Source organism: Silene latifolia, chromosome 2 (genome assembly GCF_048544455.1).
Source record: "Silene latifolia isolate original U9 population chromosome 2, ASM4854445v1, whole genome shotgun sequence".
NCBI lineage: Eukaryota > Viridiplantae > Streptophyta > Magnoliopsida > Caryophyllales > Caryophyllaceae > Silene > Silene latifolia.
This window is the reverse complement of record NC_133527.1, coordinates 113,811,173-113,830,904: the sequence shown is the minus strand read 5'-3', so window position 1 is coordinate 113,830,904 and position 19,732 is coordinate 113,811,173. Positions and strand designations below refer to the sequence as shown.

General features: G+C 39.0%; 1 protein-coding gene across 7 annotated transcripts in view; it reads right to left on the bottom strand.

The window, feature by feature from the left end:
• Nucleotides 1–2,286: 2,286 nt before the first annotated feature.
• The window catches only part of LOC141642899 (uncharacterized), a 29,124-nt gene continuing 11,678 nt past the window's right edge, over nt 2,287–19,732 (bottom strand). Inside the window, exons 4-12 of one of the 7 annotated variants that reach the window (XM_074451882.1) lie at nt 17,083–17,250; nt 14,114–14,468; nt 13,876–14,019; nt 12,573–12,725; nt 12,371–12,484; nt 8,925–9,005; nt 8,629–8,778; nt 6,223–7,938; nt 2,287–2,634 (exon numbers count right to left, since the gene is read on the bottom strand). In XM_074451882.1, the coding sequence (XP_074307983.1) occupies nt 2,560–2,634; nt 6,223–7,938; nt 8,629–8,778; nt 8,925–9,005; nt 12,371–12,484; nt 12,573–12,725; nt 13,876–14,019; nt 14,114–14,468; nt 17,083–17,250 (2,956 nt within the window). In that variant the 3' untranslated portion in view covers nt 2,287–2,559. Of the gene's footprint in view, nt 2,653–6,222; nt 7,939–8,628; nt 8,779–8,924; nt 9,006–12,370; nt 12,485–12,572; nt 12,726–13,875; nt 14,020–14,113; nt 14,545–17,082; nt 17,284–19,732 lie in introns of all 7 variants that reach the window. The other 6 variants (XM_074451881.1, XM_074451885.1, XM_074451886.1 and 3 more) reach the window with 6 other exon arrangements.

The following is a 19,732-nucleotide window of genomic DNA, read 5'->3' as shown; positions in this document are numbered from 1 at the left end:
TTGTGCTAGCTCTTTTATGTCCTTAGAAATCAGCTATTGTAGTTCTCTACCCTAAATGCTTGATTTTACTACTACCTTTTCTAAATGAACCTGCCAGATTGTTTTGCTATGTAGAAATGACAGCATAAATAGTGTCTTCTCAATTCTAAAAGAGCACTTTAAGTTAATGCAAATGAAAATGATTGAAAAAAAGACTTGAAGAATAGACAATGATATGCTCATTTTGGTACGATCAACAATCTAAGGAGGCCAAAATTTGTTGAAATAATGTTAATTTCTGAAGTTTGTTAGTTGAGAATTGTCATAATTAACCAGAAGTGAGAAAGGTATCATCTTTGGGAACTTAGCTCCGGGGCTTAATTGTTGTTTGGGAAAAAGTTGCTAAGGTAGGAATTGGGAAGGAATTTCTACCATTTTGGTTGCCCTTAATATATCTATAGGCCTCATATTCCAACAGAATCCAACCACAAAGGCGACCTCGATCCTGATAATACAACCTTAAAGCAAATAATGATAAAGTGGTTTTTCCCTCACGGAATGTGTCTGAAAGTAAACACATTTTTGTGTAACTCATTACCCTAGGTGAATAGACATGGTGGAGGACATTGCGCTTGGAGATCATTACTTTACTCTACCCTGTCATGCTCATTTGTGTGCCTCTTAGTCAATGTAATCAATCAGGTGTCTATCACCAGTGACTCTTATTGATGCCCGACCATTTGGCCGTTGGTTTATTCCTTATGGGTTCATATTCCTTTGAGATATGGATTATTTTACTTGATTACATTAGGGTTGAAGGTTGTGGTGCGTGCGCATGCCCATTGCGAGGAAAACTTCTCTGAAATTGTGGAGAGTGCTCGATGGAGCTATTGTCTGTGGTATGGAGGAATTGGAGGCTTATGAGTATGTTAGGTTTTGTGAATGAAATGATTATTTAGTTCTCGTGATCTATGTTAGTTAGACACGACTAGAATTATCCAACATGGTGCATGTACATGGGTTGGACTCTTTTATTTAACGAAAGCGTAATTTTTGGGGTGGAAATGAACTGTTAAGGTGTATCATGTCCGAGTGTCAAGTGTGAGAAATGGGTATGGGAGATAATATGTATTGCAAGTGCATTGAATCAGACTTTCCTTGTTTGTCTAAGCTACTAAACCATCATAAAACCAAGGTTTTTGTTGGTTTATCTTCAAACTTTCATGGCAGTCTGGGTCCTTACATATGCGCTGCCAATAAGCGATGTTCTCTTCTTAAGGCAGGAACATCTGGTCAGCAATATTCATTTGTGTACAGATTAGAATACACTGTCTTACATACCCTATTGCAGGTTATGTGAGGGCTTTATTGGATTTGATGCTTCTGGAAAATTAAATAGGTACGTTGGAATAAATTTATGATTTCCGCCAACTTATCTTCGATCTTTCGAATTGAAATATTACCGATGTAAGTGGGTATTTTTGCTAACTTGAATGATGATGGTTGTCAGAGATTTCAAATAATTGAATATGAAGATGAATATTCAGTTGGGCTTTTCTGTTTAGTAACTTGTCAGCTTTTATTTTATTATTTTCACACATTCTGAGGGAAATGTTGCAAACTAATTTTGTCTTTTTGAGCGTTTTATCTTTGTTTGGAACATTGTATTACTTGCCAAAGCTATCTTTGGATTGTGACCGGCAGTTTGGAGAGCTGGAAGCAACGAATGGGCGTTTATCTGTTGAGTTTTTATCGTGGTAACATTTAGGTTCAAATAGGTTTTATTTTTGGCATAACCCTGGTGTTAACCTCAGATGTAAAGGACATTTTGGCTGGAGACTTGTATTATGTAATTAATTATGTGAGTGAAATTTTAATGATAGTTTGTTGATTTGTGTGAGAAGTTTGAAGAAGGTATAATAAAAGAGAAGATTAGTAATGAATAGGATAATATTCGCATATAAAGACGGGAGTGATTTGCAGAAATGGTGAACTTTGAACAGTAATTGGTTGCTTTTGAATTTGTCGGATTTATTTTGTTTTCATAGTTTGCAGTTTCTGATGGCTATTCGACTCTTGATTTATGAAAAAAGTCGTTGAATATTGGTCTACTGACTATCGTACAATTGTACTACCTTTGTTTTTCTGAGTAAACATTTTGTTTTGAGCCAGATAGAATCATGAGGATAAATTTTTCTCCAAAGTTTTAAGTAACATGTTGCTGGGTGTCGAATCTGAAAATTGTAATATAATTGGCAATTAATATTGTGTCGTAGCTCAACGGCCTTTTCATTGCAACAGGCAGAGTGAAATGGGTAAAACGTTCAATTGAGGGTCTATGAAAATAAACATTGATCCTTACGTAATGAGACATCTTCACTATAAAACAACACAACACAAGCTCAGCTCCAAATATTGTTTCCCAAACCAAATAGTTTGGGTTACAATCAATTCGCCAAGGAAGGAAAAGCAAAAAAAATCCTTGGAAGTAACTAAAACACTCAAGCTTTAGGTAACCACCGTACACGCTACACAGAACTTGAATTCTTTACCCAAGCTTCATATTCACATATCCTCCATTCATTCAATTTCAGGCAGCTGATCTGTAGCTCCAGATGTTCCAGATGCTGAGGCCTGATTATCTATTCCTTTGTACTGCAAGCAAAATAAAAACTTTGAAACAGCAGTTCAATACTCTACACTAATGAACCAGGTTCGATTATTTTCATTTCGAATTAAAAAAAAAAAAAAACTAATTATAAATATAAAATACAAGGCCCAGACATATCAGGCTCAAAGCACCAACCAGCAACCACTAAAGCCTCTCCTAAACAGTAGTATATATTAACTAGCATGCATATGATTTGGGCACGAAAAATATGGAAGGGCGCAACTCTAGTACTGACTGACAACTATTCATTTCTCGGGCAAGTACTCATTCCCTTTAAATGATATACCACAGGCCGATGACCCATAATGAAAAATGGGTCTACCTCATAATAAGGAGCACGCCAACTCGCCAATAATTAGCCATTTCACTTATCCATTATAATCCAAAACCAAAGACTACTGAGCCTTTGGCTCCACTGGAAATAGAAACTCATGTTCCATAGAGCAAAGCCTATCGTTTAAGAGTTCAAAACACAGTCAGGTCCATGTCCAGTGGTCTGACATCAGAAACATCACTGAGAAAACTCACTGAGAAGCAACTTACAATGAAAATATAGGCAGAAGTGATGCCTCAGGTAGCTAAGCAGTGTGACAATTTTTATTCTACAGATAAAAAGACACCAGAATACTGTATTCTCCAAGTCTCCAACTTTGGAGTTGTCTTGGAATTCATTATGATTGTCATGTAGACCGTCTAGTCATATCTGATGCTGTCATCGGGAGTACTATACAACTAGTAAGCGAAATAATAGATGTGCAGTATCTTTTATAATGCACGAGCCAATGGAAGAAACTCCTAATGAATACATGAGGGATCCTTAATCTCGAAGGGTGTTTGCTGATGAAGCTTCATATAACCTTTAAAGGCTTGTTCGCCTATCTGACACGACCTTAAACCAAACAAATATGACAGACTAAAAAATGCACCCAAGCATCCCCCAGCGGTTCCATACCCAATTCACTAGGGCCATAACAATGTAAAAATTAATCACTCCTTTTTATTTCATCTGATTGTTTCTCATTCTTTAGTAGAAAAGGGTGAAAATTTCTCCTAACCTTACTCCTCATCCTCTCATAACAGACCTCTGTACACCAGCATCTCCCACTTTAATCTCTTATCCCGCTCTAGCCCTCTACCACCACCCAACACAACCCACAATCTCCATTCAACCCAACACCACAGCTTGACCCCGATCCCAACCCCCACCCAACCTACCACCACCACTTGACCCTAGCCCCGACCAGACCTACCACCGCAATTCGACTAACCACCCTCGCTCGACCTCTGGAAACCCCCCAACCCAAGGAGGTCGGAAAAGGAGCATATCCGTGATTGACACCGGCGATGGGTTAGATGGCCCGTCAAAATCGACAAGACCCTCCACAACTACATCATCTCCTCAACACCACCACAACAGGCGAGCCACTGAGATTGAGTGCTGGATGTTGGAAATGGGAGTCGATGTAAATGACTGACGTGGTTGAAGGAGTAGATGGTGGTCGGAGGAGTTGATGTTGAGAAGTGGTGGTTGACAAAAACAGCTTGGGTAGTCGAAGGAGTATAAGTTGGAAGTGGTGGTGACGAGTGTTACCAATGTATCGCCATTTGAGCAGGATCCTAATTCGCTCAGTTTCCCAAATCAAACATCCAATAACAACTTAGCTTCTACCATCATCGCCAAGATCTTCTTTACACCATAAGCACTAAGACAACTATGAAGGACAAATGCACATACAAAAATGTTGGGAGGCTGAATAGGATGGACTTGGTTCAGTCAACATAAAGGCCTTTACAATTGAGCAAAAACCAGGATCATGTTCATAAGCAAAAGTTAAGCATGAGACCTACTAGTTCGGAATCTAATTACTTCACATATGACTTTTTAACATGGGAATCAAAATTGTCTTAAAGGCCAAAAAATCATGAATTCTCGAAGGAACTGGTATGACGCGTAATGATGTCTCGTAAGAATGTTATGGAGTCCAGAAAAGACAAGATTGATAGCAAGGACAATTCTCCATGTTGAGAAAAGTGACGATCTAAATGGCGTCGTCTAGAGAATCACAAAATACAAAATTATCACAACCTAGTGTTACCCTGAGGCGGGTGTCAATGAAACAATCACAAAGTACAGAAACCTAGAGGAAAAGTGAACTTTTCTCCTAGTGCCCGTCAATCCTTTTTGCTTTCAAACGGAGATTGTTGAAAGTAGAGATTGTCAAGTTTCTATCAACATATTTCCAATATACCACGAAGATTGATCACTTTGAATTGGACTTCGATTCTAATAGAAAGGAAAAACCATTGATGTCCCTCTATATTCTATACTAACCAAATATGTCATCCTTGGACTTTTAATTTTGTTATATTTAGATTCAGGGTAGAACGAGAATCACAAGAGTGAAATGAATTATGAATATATTTGAAGTCTAATACCTAAGATAAAGTTTAGTATTAGTGGTATAATTATGATATTGATCTCACGATTTGATTTATCCCTAAGAGAAGGGGGGGCACAAGAATATAAAACCTCTTGTGTGAGTGTGGTATGGGAAAATCAAGATTGTTCACAGCCTTACCCCTAGCTAGCAGACTAATTGCTTCCTCATCAGACCTACGACAAAATCAATTTATGAAAATTGCTCCCACACAAAACTATTGAGCCTCCTCACATGCTACAGCTACATTTCACTTGTTGAACAAAAAAATCCTAAGCTAACAAGACGGTGTTTGTTAGTAACACTAAAAGAGAAGAATTCAATTTTTGTGCCAAACCTAGATCACTTCTAAGTTGTATTTTGTCCCGAGAGCAGATACAAAGTACGATTCTTTGGGTAACTGCATGATCAGTTATCAATAAGATTACTCAGGTGAGGGTAACTCTATAGAAGAGCATCATGATTTCAGTTTAAAAGCGATGGTTATCAGTATCAGTCATTACAGGAGAGGATGTTTCTACTTTCTAATCTCTGCGTTAGCCTCTATGACAGCATTTTTTTTTTACTATAACCATAACAGCAGCAAGAAAGGAATATTTTTGAATACATCACCTAAAAGGATGGAAATATCATCTTTCAGTGTAGGTATAATTTATTTACCACTAACATGAATGGGCGACTTTTTTCCATATTTCCAATGGAGCCAAAGACTCATTACTCTTTGGTTCTGGATTATGATGGAGTAAAGCAAAATGGCTTACTAAAGTGGCTGCGTTTCTTTCTCTTGTGAAGTAGCAGTCCTTCGATGCAGTTCTCGACGCAATTTTCATCTTGGGTCATTCGGAAACAGCCTCTTTGTGTTTCTAACACAAGGGTAAGGCTGCGTACATCCGACCCCCCCTTACCCCGCAATTTGCGGGAGCCATTGAGGCACTGGGTTAATATTGTTGTTGTTGTTGTTGTTGTTGTTGTTAACATGAACGGGTGACTAGAAGTTCCTTAGGTCTTATGTGTTCTGTCAAAAGCATTTCAATTTTCACGGCCACTTATAAATCTATAATACTCAATCAGGAAGTTCCGCATAACTTGTTGAGTAAGAGAATCATACAAAACAGCTTGGGAGTAGTGAAACACCTGTTCATGGTTTGCCTTTGAGTCAACATGTGATGGACCATCATCCTTCTGAGAAGACAAATCCTCATTCTGATAATGATCCCCAGGCAACATTTGTTGATCATGTTGGTTCTCAGGCAACTCGACTTGTTTCTGGGGTAATGTTTGATCTTGCACTGATCCTGGGTGCTGTTGTGACTGCTGATATTGCTGTAGTTGCTGAAGATAGAGTAAGTACTGTTGTTGCTGCAGTTGCTGGTATTGATATGATTGCTGCTGCTGTTGCTGACTAGGAACTACCTGACCTGGATTTTGCTGATGAGTTGGCATATGTTGCTCCTGATCTGGATTTTGCTGATGAGGTGGCACCTGGTGTGGTTGTGGCAGCTGAGATACTAGTTGTTGTTGTTGTTGCTGCTGCTGCTGCTGATAATAATATTGCCACATCTGATTAGGATCTACCTGACTCTGTTGATGAGTTGGCACATGTTGCTCCTGTCCTGAGTTTTGTACCTGTTGCTGAAGCTGCTGAGTGGGTGCCATCTGTTGTGATTGTGGCAGCTGCGATGCTGATTGCTGTTGCAGGAGAAGTTGTTGTTGCTGATAATAATACTGCCACATCTGATTGTACAATTGAGTGTTCTGCACATCCCCATATTGCTCATTATTATTAGGCAATGGATATTGGTTGACCTGAGCTTGAGTATACACACTGGGTTGAAGAGGAAGCAGGTCTTGAGGAGCAGACCCAACAACCTGATTTTGAACATTATGTGACTGTCCTTTGTTGCCAAAGACGCCTATATGTTGATTTAGCGTCCTGCCATCTCTAGGACCTCGAGAATTATCTGGATACCGGGGATAACGACGGTTGGGTTGACGCCTGTCTCGATGCCAACGTTCATCTGAATTCCAGCGAGAGTTATGCCTTCGTGGAGAAAGGGACCGTTGCCTATGGTGTTGGCTATCCGAATACCCATGAGAACTCCGTCTTCTTGGAGAAAGAGACCTATCCCGTCGGTCCCCAGAATTCTCTGGAGAACCATACTCTGAACGACCTCTATTAGATGAATTGAGCTGGAAGCGGCTACCTTCTCTATCTAAAGTACGAGTCGGGGATGATACTGGCGAGAAATCCTTGTGTTGTCTACGTGTAGGACAGGAAGAATCGTTGCATGTCTCAGCAGCATCATTATCCAAAGGTTTTACAGGAATTGGCATGGGGATCCCTTCTGGAGAAGCTTCAACAGGTAGAGTTTTACATTCGTTAACAAAAGGAGATTCATCATCCTGAGGATTTGATGAACGACCATCTTTTGAGATTGGCTTCTCGTGTTGAGCTATCAGCTCTTGCTGTTTTTTAATGCCATTTGAGCCACAATTGTCAACAGATTGTGCAGGCTTTTCATTGTCATGTTCTATAGCTTGATCCTCTATGTGTGACTTTGAGGGTGAGAGTTCTACTTCTACCTGCAAACAATCTAGACCTTCATCACCCGGTTCAAACTGTGCCTGGTCATTCATAGTCTGTTCATTTTTATCAGCATTCTCCACTGAAGACTTTTGAAAGACCAGGTCAAAAAAATCGGGTCTACCTTCAGCAACCATCTTTAGTACAGCACCAGCATCAGCAGAATTCTTGAGGGAAGACTGCTCTCTGACTAAATGAGGAAAGAGTTTCAGATGACGAATCCATGCCTTCCGTATATCATGGATGCTTCCACAAGAGTCGATGAACTGTCATGGTAAAAATCAAAGATTTTATCAGGAAAGCATAGCTTAAGGATAACAAGGTTCTTGTTTAAGAAGATTTAGCTGATGGAACTGTTGATCGCAAAATCATGGTTTTTGTTTCTTAGATCAAAGAAATGCATCAATCATAAAGACTGGAATTGTAAATGGGGCAGGACAGCCTGTTGGATCTGGACGGGCCAACCAGCAAAGTTGGTATTTAACCTTTTTCCCACAGGAATGTGCAGCTAGTACCTACCACAAGATAATCTTCATGCATCGCTATGTTATGTAAAATCAACATAATAAGTATGAACTAAACAAAACTCACCTGAGTTCTACTACCTAAGGAACCTCAGAGCAGCTTTGTTCTCTATACTTACATAGACCAATGTGTACTAAGCTATATCAGAAGAACAATTTGCTTTCCCCACGGGTAAATTACATAGTTCATGAACCATTGCAAGAAGTCGACAGATAATGTTCTAGTTTACCATTGAGTAAGAGCGTAAATGGCTCTCGCAAATTTTCTGAGCCGGGGGGGGGGGGGAGGTGGTTTCCGAATGACCTAAGATGAAAATAGCGTCGAAAACTGCATAGAATGGCTGTTACTTCACAATAAAAAGAAGTACAACCAGTTTAATGAGCCATTTTGCTGTACTCCATCAGAATCCACAACCATGCAGAGAGAATTACCTCCAAATATAATGTTGAAATTTGCTCACGATCTTTCATGCTAAGATCACCTGAAGCGTCTGGCCCAAAAGTAAGTGCCCGAGCAATAAGTGAATCCAAAAGGTTAACCTGCTTTGCTCCGTCATGCATCGATGAAAAATGCAGAAGTTCCTGTAAGGAAGGGTAACATTTTTGTTACTAGTTTCCAGTATTTAGAATCCACCAAAGGTGTGTGCCTTGTGGCCTGAGAGAGCGGTAGCTTTCATGTCCCAAACCGTTTTCCATAAACCAATAAGACTCATTTAGGAGGGATATACCTTGAGGAGTAATTTTGAGCAAGGCACGCGTTGAATACCGTCCAACAAAACTTCTCTTGCACCTTCCACACTATTTCTGACCTATCAAAAGGGAACAAAAGACTATCAAACAATGCTGTAAATGTCAGTCACCGAAAAGACGAGATAATGAGTCACCCAATGATGGAAAGACATGGTAAGATATGGTTCCTCAGTCACGGTAATGTTTACCTTTGCTCTTTGAACAAAGACATAGGAGGAGGAGACCAACAGTAGCTATCGATATTGAATATGTGAACCAAAATTCAAGTGGATGATAAGTTTACTCAGTAGAAACATTCTCAAAATAGAAAGGTAAACAAATGACTCAAACACTTTAAATGGAATCGGTGGCCAAATGAATGGGGAAAAGGGAGTAGAAACATCATTCATAAACTACAATGAAATACTGAAAGACATGAAGGAAGAGATGTACCACAGCCCCCAAGGGATGCAAACTTTTCTAGCTGTTAGTGAGTGATTGGAAAACTTGTTAGGCGTAGGCCAGTTTAAGCTGTCTAGTTAGGGGTAACCTAGTGCCATCGAGTCTTTGTTCTAGATTATTTTAAAAAGGAATACTTCCACTTTAATTCCTTGAAATTTTATCCTAATTCCACTTTGGTGTCCTAAGGTTTTATGAATTCCACATTGAGGTTTGAAATATTTCTCACTTTGGCGGTGTAAAGGTGTAACATCTCTAAAATTTCATCACATAACATATATTTTAACCATAATCAAGTAGTTTATTTTTATTTTTTTTGCAAAATTATGTGAAAATGCGACTTTATATATACTTTAATGCTTATTTTCGCAGTTTTCTAAGTTATTAAAATGTCATTAATTCAGGTGAACTTGACTGTTCTATTAAATCACCAAAGTGGAAAAAAAAAATACCAGCCACAGGGTTACCAAAGTGGGAGATAGTCCAAACCTCAAGATCCACGTCATTGATTTAGGTAAAGCTGAGTGTTCTATATATCAGGTATTTAGGTCACCAAAGTGAAAAAATACCAACCTCAAGTCACCAAAGTGGGACACCCATAGTTGATGAGACGGTATTCGTAGGTGCTATATGGGTAGACTTTGTGAAGTTTCAAGTGCCAAAAGCGATGTTTTGTGAGCCGTATTGCGTTTGCACAAGCGTCAACTTCAAAGGGGCATATATGGAGCTCCAAAGCTGCGACCAATGCAAGGCCAATTGGAGGTGAAAGCTTATCATCTTAGCAACGGTAGGTCATACGCTTAGTTCCGCTAAGAAACGACTGAGATATGGCTATCGCAAGTTGAGTACGCACAGAAACGCAACCTAGACGCGACTCACGTGTCCTAAAGCTTCAAATCCTCTTTTGCCTACGCGAGCTACACGCGAGGTGTGTATGACACATACAACTCGCATGTGTTATGCACGACAAAGCAAGACTTTCGTGACTTATTAATATGAAGTCGGTTTTTATTCTAATTATCCCATTATTATTTAAGTCGAGTTTCCATATTCCGACCCACCTTTCTTACTTACTATAAATATAAGCTTAGTTTTAGCTTTAGGATTCTTCCATAAAACCTAATATTGTAAATCTATCATGAGGTACTAATTCCTCCTTTTTGGTTCTAGCCATTTGAAGCACTTGATATGAGATTGTGAATTGGAAAGTTTTAATCTTTATCTTGACTATTCTTAATTGCTATGTTCTTAATCTTATGAATGTTATATTGTTATTCTATGATTGCTAGGTGTGCTAACTAGTTATCTATCTCATCGTTCTATTGTTAGTTTGATTAATTGAAAAGGATTTTTTAATTAACTTTACATTAGTAACAACTAAAGGATTAATATTAAGCGGGATTCGTTAATATTGATATATAGGAGCAATTATCATGTATCTCAAGTATAACTGATTGTATGTGTTATTTACCCCTTATCAAATTCTCTATTCATTATTCATTATTGTTGTGATTAAATCTTTAGCTGGAATTCAATGATCAATTAGTATTAAGTTGTGGATTTGTACTTGACCTAAGATCTTTAAAAATCTGAATTTACTCATCTTATTATTAGTTCAATCTTCAATCAATCAAAATCCCTTCCCCTAAAACTAGTTAGTTTAGTTAGCACTCTTATACACCTTAATTAACTTCTCCCCCAATACTAGTTAGTTTAGTTTGCACTCTAACTTAGACCTTTCTTGTGGGTTCGACCCTTGCTTTCACGATAATGCTATCTTAATTCTTAGTAGTCTAGTTAGTGAGTGATTATAAATTTACATTTGATAAGCATGTGACTTTCGGTCCACTCGGACACTTAGCTTTAGTCGCGCGTCCAAAGCTTGAAGTCTCGGACACGACTGACACTTTGACACTTCATTTTAGACCAAAAAATAGAAAATTTGCGAAAAATAACTGTGTCGACATCGTGTCGTGTCCAACACTTGCATCAAGGCGCCAAAGTGAGAATTTTCTTTTGTAATATATTATCTACATGTTACGTGTCAGGGTAGGGTAGGGTAGGGTCCGGATCGTGGTGTGTACCCTTGCCCACACCAAGGCAAGAATGAAGGCAACAAAGAGATGCTAGTGAGGGATCGCCAACTAGCACGCTTCTCGGGACACGGGATGGTGAGTTGGAAATCCTAGTCACGATTGTCGACGGCCGACACACAAAAGCAATAAAAGTAAACAATAGGATTATTGAAAGCGAGCAACAAGCATTAAGAGGCTTAAAGGTAGGAGGTGGTTTTCATTGACTAGCACTCCCTAGAGAGGCTTATTTGATAGCAAAATTCTAGTAGGAGAAAACATTGAATGTGCAAAATAGCGAATATGTTACTTCCGGAACTATAAAACTAAGTTAAACTAATAATCATAAGAGCAAACATATAGGAGAGACCTTCGAGTGTGACCTTTACAAACTCTTTACAAAATAAAGTACGGAAAATATAAAAATCTACAGGATCGAAGGATCGAGGTGTGCAGACCATCACACTACGTCTCTAGTAAAACTCTTACATCAACAGCCACAACTGTCACTTCAAGAATCTACAGACACAAAATTTCCAACGCACTCCAATAATCTCATATGATCTTTTTATTTAATTTTATTTCTCACTTCTCAATAACGATGGAGAATATCACTTATAATACATTCTGGTGGACTGTTTTTAAGAACACCTTCTTGTTACTTGATGCAGGTATGTAATCATCAACTACATTAATGCAGTTATTCAAAAGTTACATCTTATGTATGCTATTCACCTCCATGGCCTCCTACAAGATGGTGGCATACTAGCACGTTTTCAGTAAACCGCACAACTTAATGGCCAATTGCATTCAACCAGGTTAGAGGATCTTTAAAAAATTCCTATCCTAAATAAATTATATTATTTTTAAAGACACAAATCAAGGCCAAGATGGTACTAGGAATAACGGCGTACCATGCATTGGAAACGTGCATAATGCAGATACAACATCGGTAGTGTGCCAGGACTCTTCACCGCAGCCAAATCAAGTGATGCCTTGTATATATCAGATGCTTTGGCATAATTCCCCTGACAATTTTTTTGGAAACAAATATACCTTTAATTTACACCTGCAGAATCAATCAATATGAAAAAATGAAAAAATAGCATCTTTTACCATGCGTTTTTCCAGATTAGCCTTCCTCCTAACCATGTCAACGAAATGAGATCCAATTTCTTGGTCACACTGAAGAACGGCTTCATGTGCACCTTCAATATCACCATTGTTCTCTTTAAACCAAGCATTGAAAAGATGAATCCCAGGGGAATTCTGCATCAGCCACATCAGCCACATTGAAAAGATACATGAAACCTCTAGCAACAACATTTTCCCATGCCTCAAAGGCTCCCGTCCACACCGAGGCAAGGGAGGTCAGATGTATGCAACTTATCCCCTCTGTTATAAACACAAGGGGTTTGTGTTCTGGATGACCCATAATGAATATTACGACGATTCGCATCAATGGACTGCTACTTCATACTAAAACGAAGCTTAGCCAGTATAGTCAGTCAATCTGCTCTATTCCATCATATTCCAAAACCAAAGAATAGCAAGTCATTGGCTCTATTGGAAATGGAAAGTAGATCCATGAAACCTCCAATCATCTATAAAGCACTTCAGTCGAAGAATGTTACTGAAAACTGGCACACAGAAAAAAACGACCTTATCTCAAAGATCTGGCAACATAAGAGAACGTTTAAGGCGTTAAGTTTCGCCTAAAAGTAAACTCACTAATAGGAATATTTATAATAGTTGGGCCTCAACCATCACCTTAAGGTTTTGGTTGAGATGGTTCATCTATCTTGGTATCAGAGCCAGTGTGACCGAAGGTCACGGGTTCAAATCCTGGCAACCTCAAAACTCCTCAAAAACTCGAAGTGGAAACCCAGCACATGGTACGGGGGAGCCGGTACACAACTAACCACTCTTCAAGCCCAACGGGCATTTGAGTGAGGGAGCGTAATAGGAATATTTATAATAGTTGGGCCTCAACCATCACCTTAAGGTTTTGGTTGAGTTGGTTCATCTATCACTCACTTACAAGGGAGCAGCTTCGAAGACATTGTATAGTCAGACATCTTAGGCCCTTAGCAAACTACATGCTCGCGAATTTATACTGAAATCATAGCCTACTCCGCGGCCCAGTAGAGCAAGTGGATCCAATACTATTGAATGCTAATACAGAAGTCAACAATTTTACATCCAAGGCTCCGGTGAATAGCATATATTGATTTACTTATCAGTAAAAAAAAATAGCAACTGCTCATATTAATCATCTTTGCACTTTGCCCTTTTAACCTTTATTATTTAGTGATTTAAGGGCTAGTTGGGGGGTCTCGAATAGAACAATGTCATTTTCCTTCCAAAATCGTTCTTATATTGGAAGTATGAGATATCATATTCAAAGTTAATATAACACCTTCAGAAAGATATTGGTTGCTCGGTCCATAGCATCACTTGCTATCTCCTTCCCTCCGTTGGCCTCCACAAAGTAGACATAGCGCATCCAAAACTCAGGATAATGGGCACAAGAAACTAAACATCTTTCATACAGTTTCACAGCCTACGGAAAAAAAAAAGCAGAGAGATTAGTTCAGTACTCAAAAGAAAACGGAAGGCTTAAACACCTCAAGCATTTTGGGAACATAGTCATATACCCAGTCAAAATCACCTTCCATTTCAACAAGATCCAAATACTGATGCCAATTCTCTAGTTGACTATCATCAAGTGGCTTCACATGAAAATAAGGCCTGTGTATGTTTTGTTCAAACTTTCGTAATTTTGCATCCAAGTCACACGCTTTTCGATAATAACGTTCTCCTATTAACTTATATTTCTGCAGTGCTTCAATTCTAGTGGATGGATCAAGCAAATTACTTGTAACATGGGAGATTTCAGCATTTCCCGACATCATAGTTTCATCATCTGATTCACATTGTGACTGCAACCCTGTATGAGAACCTTCCTGAAGTCCTGTCTCCTCTTCCCATATGGACACCAACTTCTTGAAACTGACTGACATGAAAAATCGCAAAATAAATAATGTATGCATGAGCCGACTAAGCTTCAAATAGGTGCAAGGCTCTCCTACAAAATTGAATATAGGGTTCAGATTATCAAGAACACTAAGACATAGAAGCCATGTCATTTACAACAGAATTATAGTGGTCAATCATTAACAATATCAAGTCTTAATGTCTAAAACACCAAACTACGAGTAGTAGTTTAATTTAATATTGGATCAACTCCAGCTCTCTTGGACAAATTCAGTCTGAGCCAAAGACCAGATTTTTTTTAAAAAAATGTTACAGCCATGACCCCACCGAGGTCATTATACTTGAAATAACGGATATAAAGTTATAACGTCAACAATGGATGAAGGTATAGCTTTACACTGCAAGTCAATGAAGTATGGCCACTGCCACTTCAAAAGGCTTTGAATGGCTTATAGCTTGGTAAAATGGCACTTAAATTACCTCAAAATAGTAGAAGCAAGGCTAAAGGTAGTCTGCTAGTGAAGGACAAGTTACTTCCACAGTTCCACCTTCCTCTTTGAAATTATTACTTCCCCTATATACATTTCGATTTTGGGACAAGTTTGTAGCTATGAAAATTCAAAACTACCCTTAGCATCCCTCCTCCCTACCAAATCATTCTCATCCTTTCCCCTCCCCAACCACCAGTTCTACCACACCAGCCACAGCCTGGTTATAACCCTAGCCGCCAACATTAACACTACCCAAGCCCGCCTCCATCTTCATCTTCAGTCACCACCACCCTAGTCGGTCAACAAAATCGAAAGATTTGGGATTAGTGACCACCGGTCAATCATCGGAGAAGGCGCGATAATTCATAACCGCCCTCTTCAACTTGCCAAGATTGAGGGGGCGTTTGGTTGGGGTCTATAAGAAAGGGAAAGGGAAACAAACATATTGATTTCCTTTGTTGGTGTTTGTTTGACACAAACAAAGGGAATGAAATTCCCTTCCTTTCCCCTCAATCCATCTAATTCCTTACCCCCCATCCCCCCAAGGTATGAGATTTGATTACCTTTGTTACCCTTCAACCACCTTATTCACCTACCACCACACTTGCGACTACCACCACACCAGCCAACACCAAAGCACCACCGGGCCGCCATCACCACCACCACCACGACGACGCCACCACCACCACCACCACACCAAAACAAATCACAACCCACCAATCTTCTCCCCAAGTACCCCCAGACCGCCGGCAGCCTACTGTCCACCCCACTACCCCATACCGCCGGAACACCACAAGATCCTAGTGTTTTTGGGGGTGGGGAAGGGGATTTCGAGGGTAGGGGAGGGTTCTTTTAGGGTGAAGAGTGATGGTTATGGTGTTGGGGTAGGGTGGGGCGACGACGATAAGTGGGCGACAGTGTCACGTGGGGCGACGTAGTGGGGCGGGAGACGGTGGCTGCAGCCATTTTTGAGTAGATAAATGGTTGTTTGTGGTGGTGTGTGTTATTGGTAGGAATGAGAGTGAGTGGACCATTATTTCCCTTTCTTGACGTAACCAAACAACTAGTTAAATTTTAGGTAATCCTTTACCTTTCCCCCTCTTACCCTTTCTGATTTCCTTTCCCTTTCTCTAACCAAACGCCCCCTGAATACGACATCTATAGGGCAAGTGAGTATTAGGGGGAGGAAGAGGCTGTCTTTTGGGGCAGGTTTGGGTTAGAGACGCAAGGGATTTGGAGGGGGGGGGGGGGGGGCGGTGATGGGGTGCGAGGTCTAGGGTGTGAGAGTGATGGTAGGTCTGATGGTGGAGATTGCGACATCGGTTGTTTCGGGGTGAGAGTGGTGGGGACGGGATGGTAGTAAATGCGGTGGTGGAAGTTGCAACGGTGGTGGCCTGAGGTGTTAGAGTGGCAGGGGTGCGGTGGGTGGTGCTACAGACATGGATGTGGAGGAGGTGGATGGGTAAGGGATAGTTAAATGTTAAGGGTAGTGTGGTAAAGTTATTCTCAAGACCCCGTTTTTTTGCCCCTGCTAAAAAATTTGAGCGGAAAACAATTTATACTCTCTGTTGGAACAAATGACATGTTTTGTGTCTTAATTTTACGTATTAGACCTTGATGATTCATTGTATCTTTTCCCCTTTTTCATTTGATAGGGTAAGAGAAAACATATATTCGGAACACATACCAAGAGGAAGACACTCATATTGACACAGAGGACAAGCACAGAAATGGTATTGTCCTGATGATTCGTCAAATCACTAGTCGTACAAGGATTGGAACATGTAGCCAATAATATAGTAAAGTGTCAAGGTCACAGCAAAATTCTTGAATATAATGAAGTAAATGAACCAAATTCTCAATGATCATCAGTAAATGAAGGGTAAATAATATGAGAATATGATCATCGGTCACTTCAGTCTATAAAAGGGTAAAGGCTATGAGCAATTGAGCATACATGCAAGATTACCGACTAAAACAGGTTGATCACCTAGAGATGCAGTAATGCATCAATTTCAAAGGAACCCAAAGCTTTTGCATTTTAATCCTTAAGCAGGAACACAATTAGACTAAAATACAGCCTAACCACCCAAGTCCTTATTTTTCTGATAAAAAGTTTGATGGAAATGATGACTCACCTTTCATAGTACCGTTGTAACTTCTTCGTTGGAAACTTCAGAGTCTGTATATAAATGTTGGCCAAAGAGTCCCAATGCTGTTGAGAATACTCAAACTCAATATATCTATCCCATAATAGATGGCATAGATAATCTTTCCCCACAAATGACAGCCCTCTTTCAAACAATCTGTGAAGCAATCAAAGTTCAAAAGAATTTCACCTAAAAAGGGAATAAACAAAAACGCAGAACAAGATTGTCAACAAGATTCAGAGGGAGTACTCATATTTATTCTGTACAAACAGCTGCAGGCTAGAATAGAATGCAGTCATAGCAAATTCAACAAATTACAGTCATATAAGTAACATCAGAACGCCTCATATTCAGTGATTTTACAATGCCTTTAGTACAACCTTAGGCAAGCCATCACTTACTACCTAATTTTACCCTGTTTAAAAGGTAACCATGATACAGCCCTAGTTGTGTACTTGTGTAGTCAGTTAGCTGTCATGAGATCAAAAATACATGCATATAGCAAAATAGGACCTTCAACAATCAACATATTACATTACTCCAGATCTGGTAGTGTAACTTGTGTCTTATCAGCACAAAATTGGAAGAGCCAATGACTACTAGTGAAGAGAGGTGACAAAACCAGAGGCAAAGACTCATCAATGTGAAAGTGGCTCCCTCACTTCATTTTGTCAACCAAAATTTTATACCACGTAAAAACCTCATATCTTATTATGACAATAGACATATTAAGTTATGTAACGTTTCACTTAAATATGTGTCCTTATTCATAGTTTGTCAAAATAAACTGAAATTTAGATATTGCTTTACTTATTTTTAGCACGTTAAGAGTATTCTTTTAAGCTTGTCTTAGCTCTAGGATAGTCTTAAACTCTTACCAATTTATTAGGTGTAGCAAACAAAGCCTTGTGCAATACGACACCAATAATACAAAACTGAGCAATATCTTCATAACTTCCCACCTCAACACTTCTATTCTCTAGATCACCAACACCTAGGGACCATCTTCTCACTTCTGAGAATCAACATTGAGTTCAGGGGATAACAAGACTCCCATCTCAATCCTCTACTCGACATTACGACTACAACACAATCCAACAAACACCACGAATGAATACAACCGCAATGAAACCTCGATTAAAACCACAAGTTCAACAAAAATTAATATAAACAACATCAAAGCATCTCATATCTTCTCTCGAATTCCACCTGAAAATGAGTAAAATGTATACTTGAAATGCAAGCTTGAACTGTGAGTCAAATTAAATAAGTCCAACTTCAAATAATAGGTTGGACTAATTTAATTTTTTTTCTCACATCAATGATTGCATTTTCAGGTATAAACCATGCACACATTTCTGGTGATGTGAAATTATGAAATGCTTTAAATAATGATATATTTTGATTTTGATGTTGTTGAGTTGATTAATGTAGAATTGAGCTATGTTACTCCGACACTTCACTTAACTACCGTGTCGCGTGTCAGACACGTGTCGGTGTCCGACATGACACAACACTTCGACACTTCAATTTAGACCACAAAATAGGAAAATTCACCCAAAACAGCCGTGTCCGACACTCCGACACGTGTCAGACACGACACCGTGTCGTGTCGGAGAGTCGGAGTAACACAGGAATTGAGGGCAATTGAGGTTCTGTAGCAGTTTGTTGTGTTATGTGGTGTTTGTTTAATATGTTTGACTCATAAGCTGAGTCGAGAATAGATCTCCGAGGAAAATCATCCTCATACCTCCATCCTAACCCCAATTCTCTAACAGTAAAAATGGTCTTTCGGATGCTGTTGATAAATGTTACGACGAGTTGAAGACCTAATTCATCCTTGTATTGTTAATGTAGTATTAGGCAAGGCCTAATTTGTCGATACCTTATGATAAAGTTAAAATATATAGTTTAAGAGTTGAAGACAATTTAACAACATTAAACATTAGTAAGAAAATTTATGTTCCAACATTAAAATTTAATTTGATAATGCAAACAACAACATCAGAGCCTTAATCCCAAAATGATTTAGTTTGATAATGCAATATTGTATAATCATTACAAACATATATATGTCATACTCGACATAAGATATAAGGTTGTCACAATAAAATGAATTGAAACCTTTTGACTTACAATGACAATGGAACTCAACTAATGTGATATTCACTTCTTATATTAAGAAGTCAGATTCCTGAACAGTGGGCAAAACGCAATTTCGGCAACAAAGCCTATTTGGAATCACACACATTGACACATAACACCGCATACATGATGCAGCCTCGTTATAATTACAGGGCTACACGTGTTTGACAGGCACAACTACACGAGTTCAGGATATAGAATTGGAATATATTAGTGAGATGAAGGGAAAAAGTGCAGAAGGAATGCCTCCAAGTTAACAGTTCATCCACTTTATAGTTTCCATTATCGGCAAGATGTGCCTTACATATTGTTTTCCTTTTTTGATAGAAAAATAATAGTTATGAAAGAATTAAAAAAAGCTTCAGGAAACTAGGAACCCTAACTAAAATTACAGGTTATCCCAATTCCTTTAAAGAAGGATAATTGGCAGTATTAACAAAAGCACACACTGCCTAAGCCTAAATGCAAACAAGATAAAATAACATGTTATCCC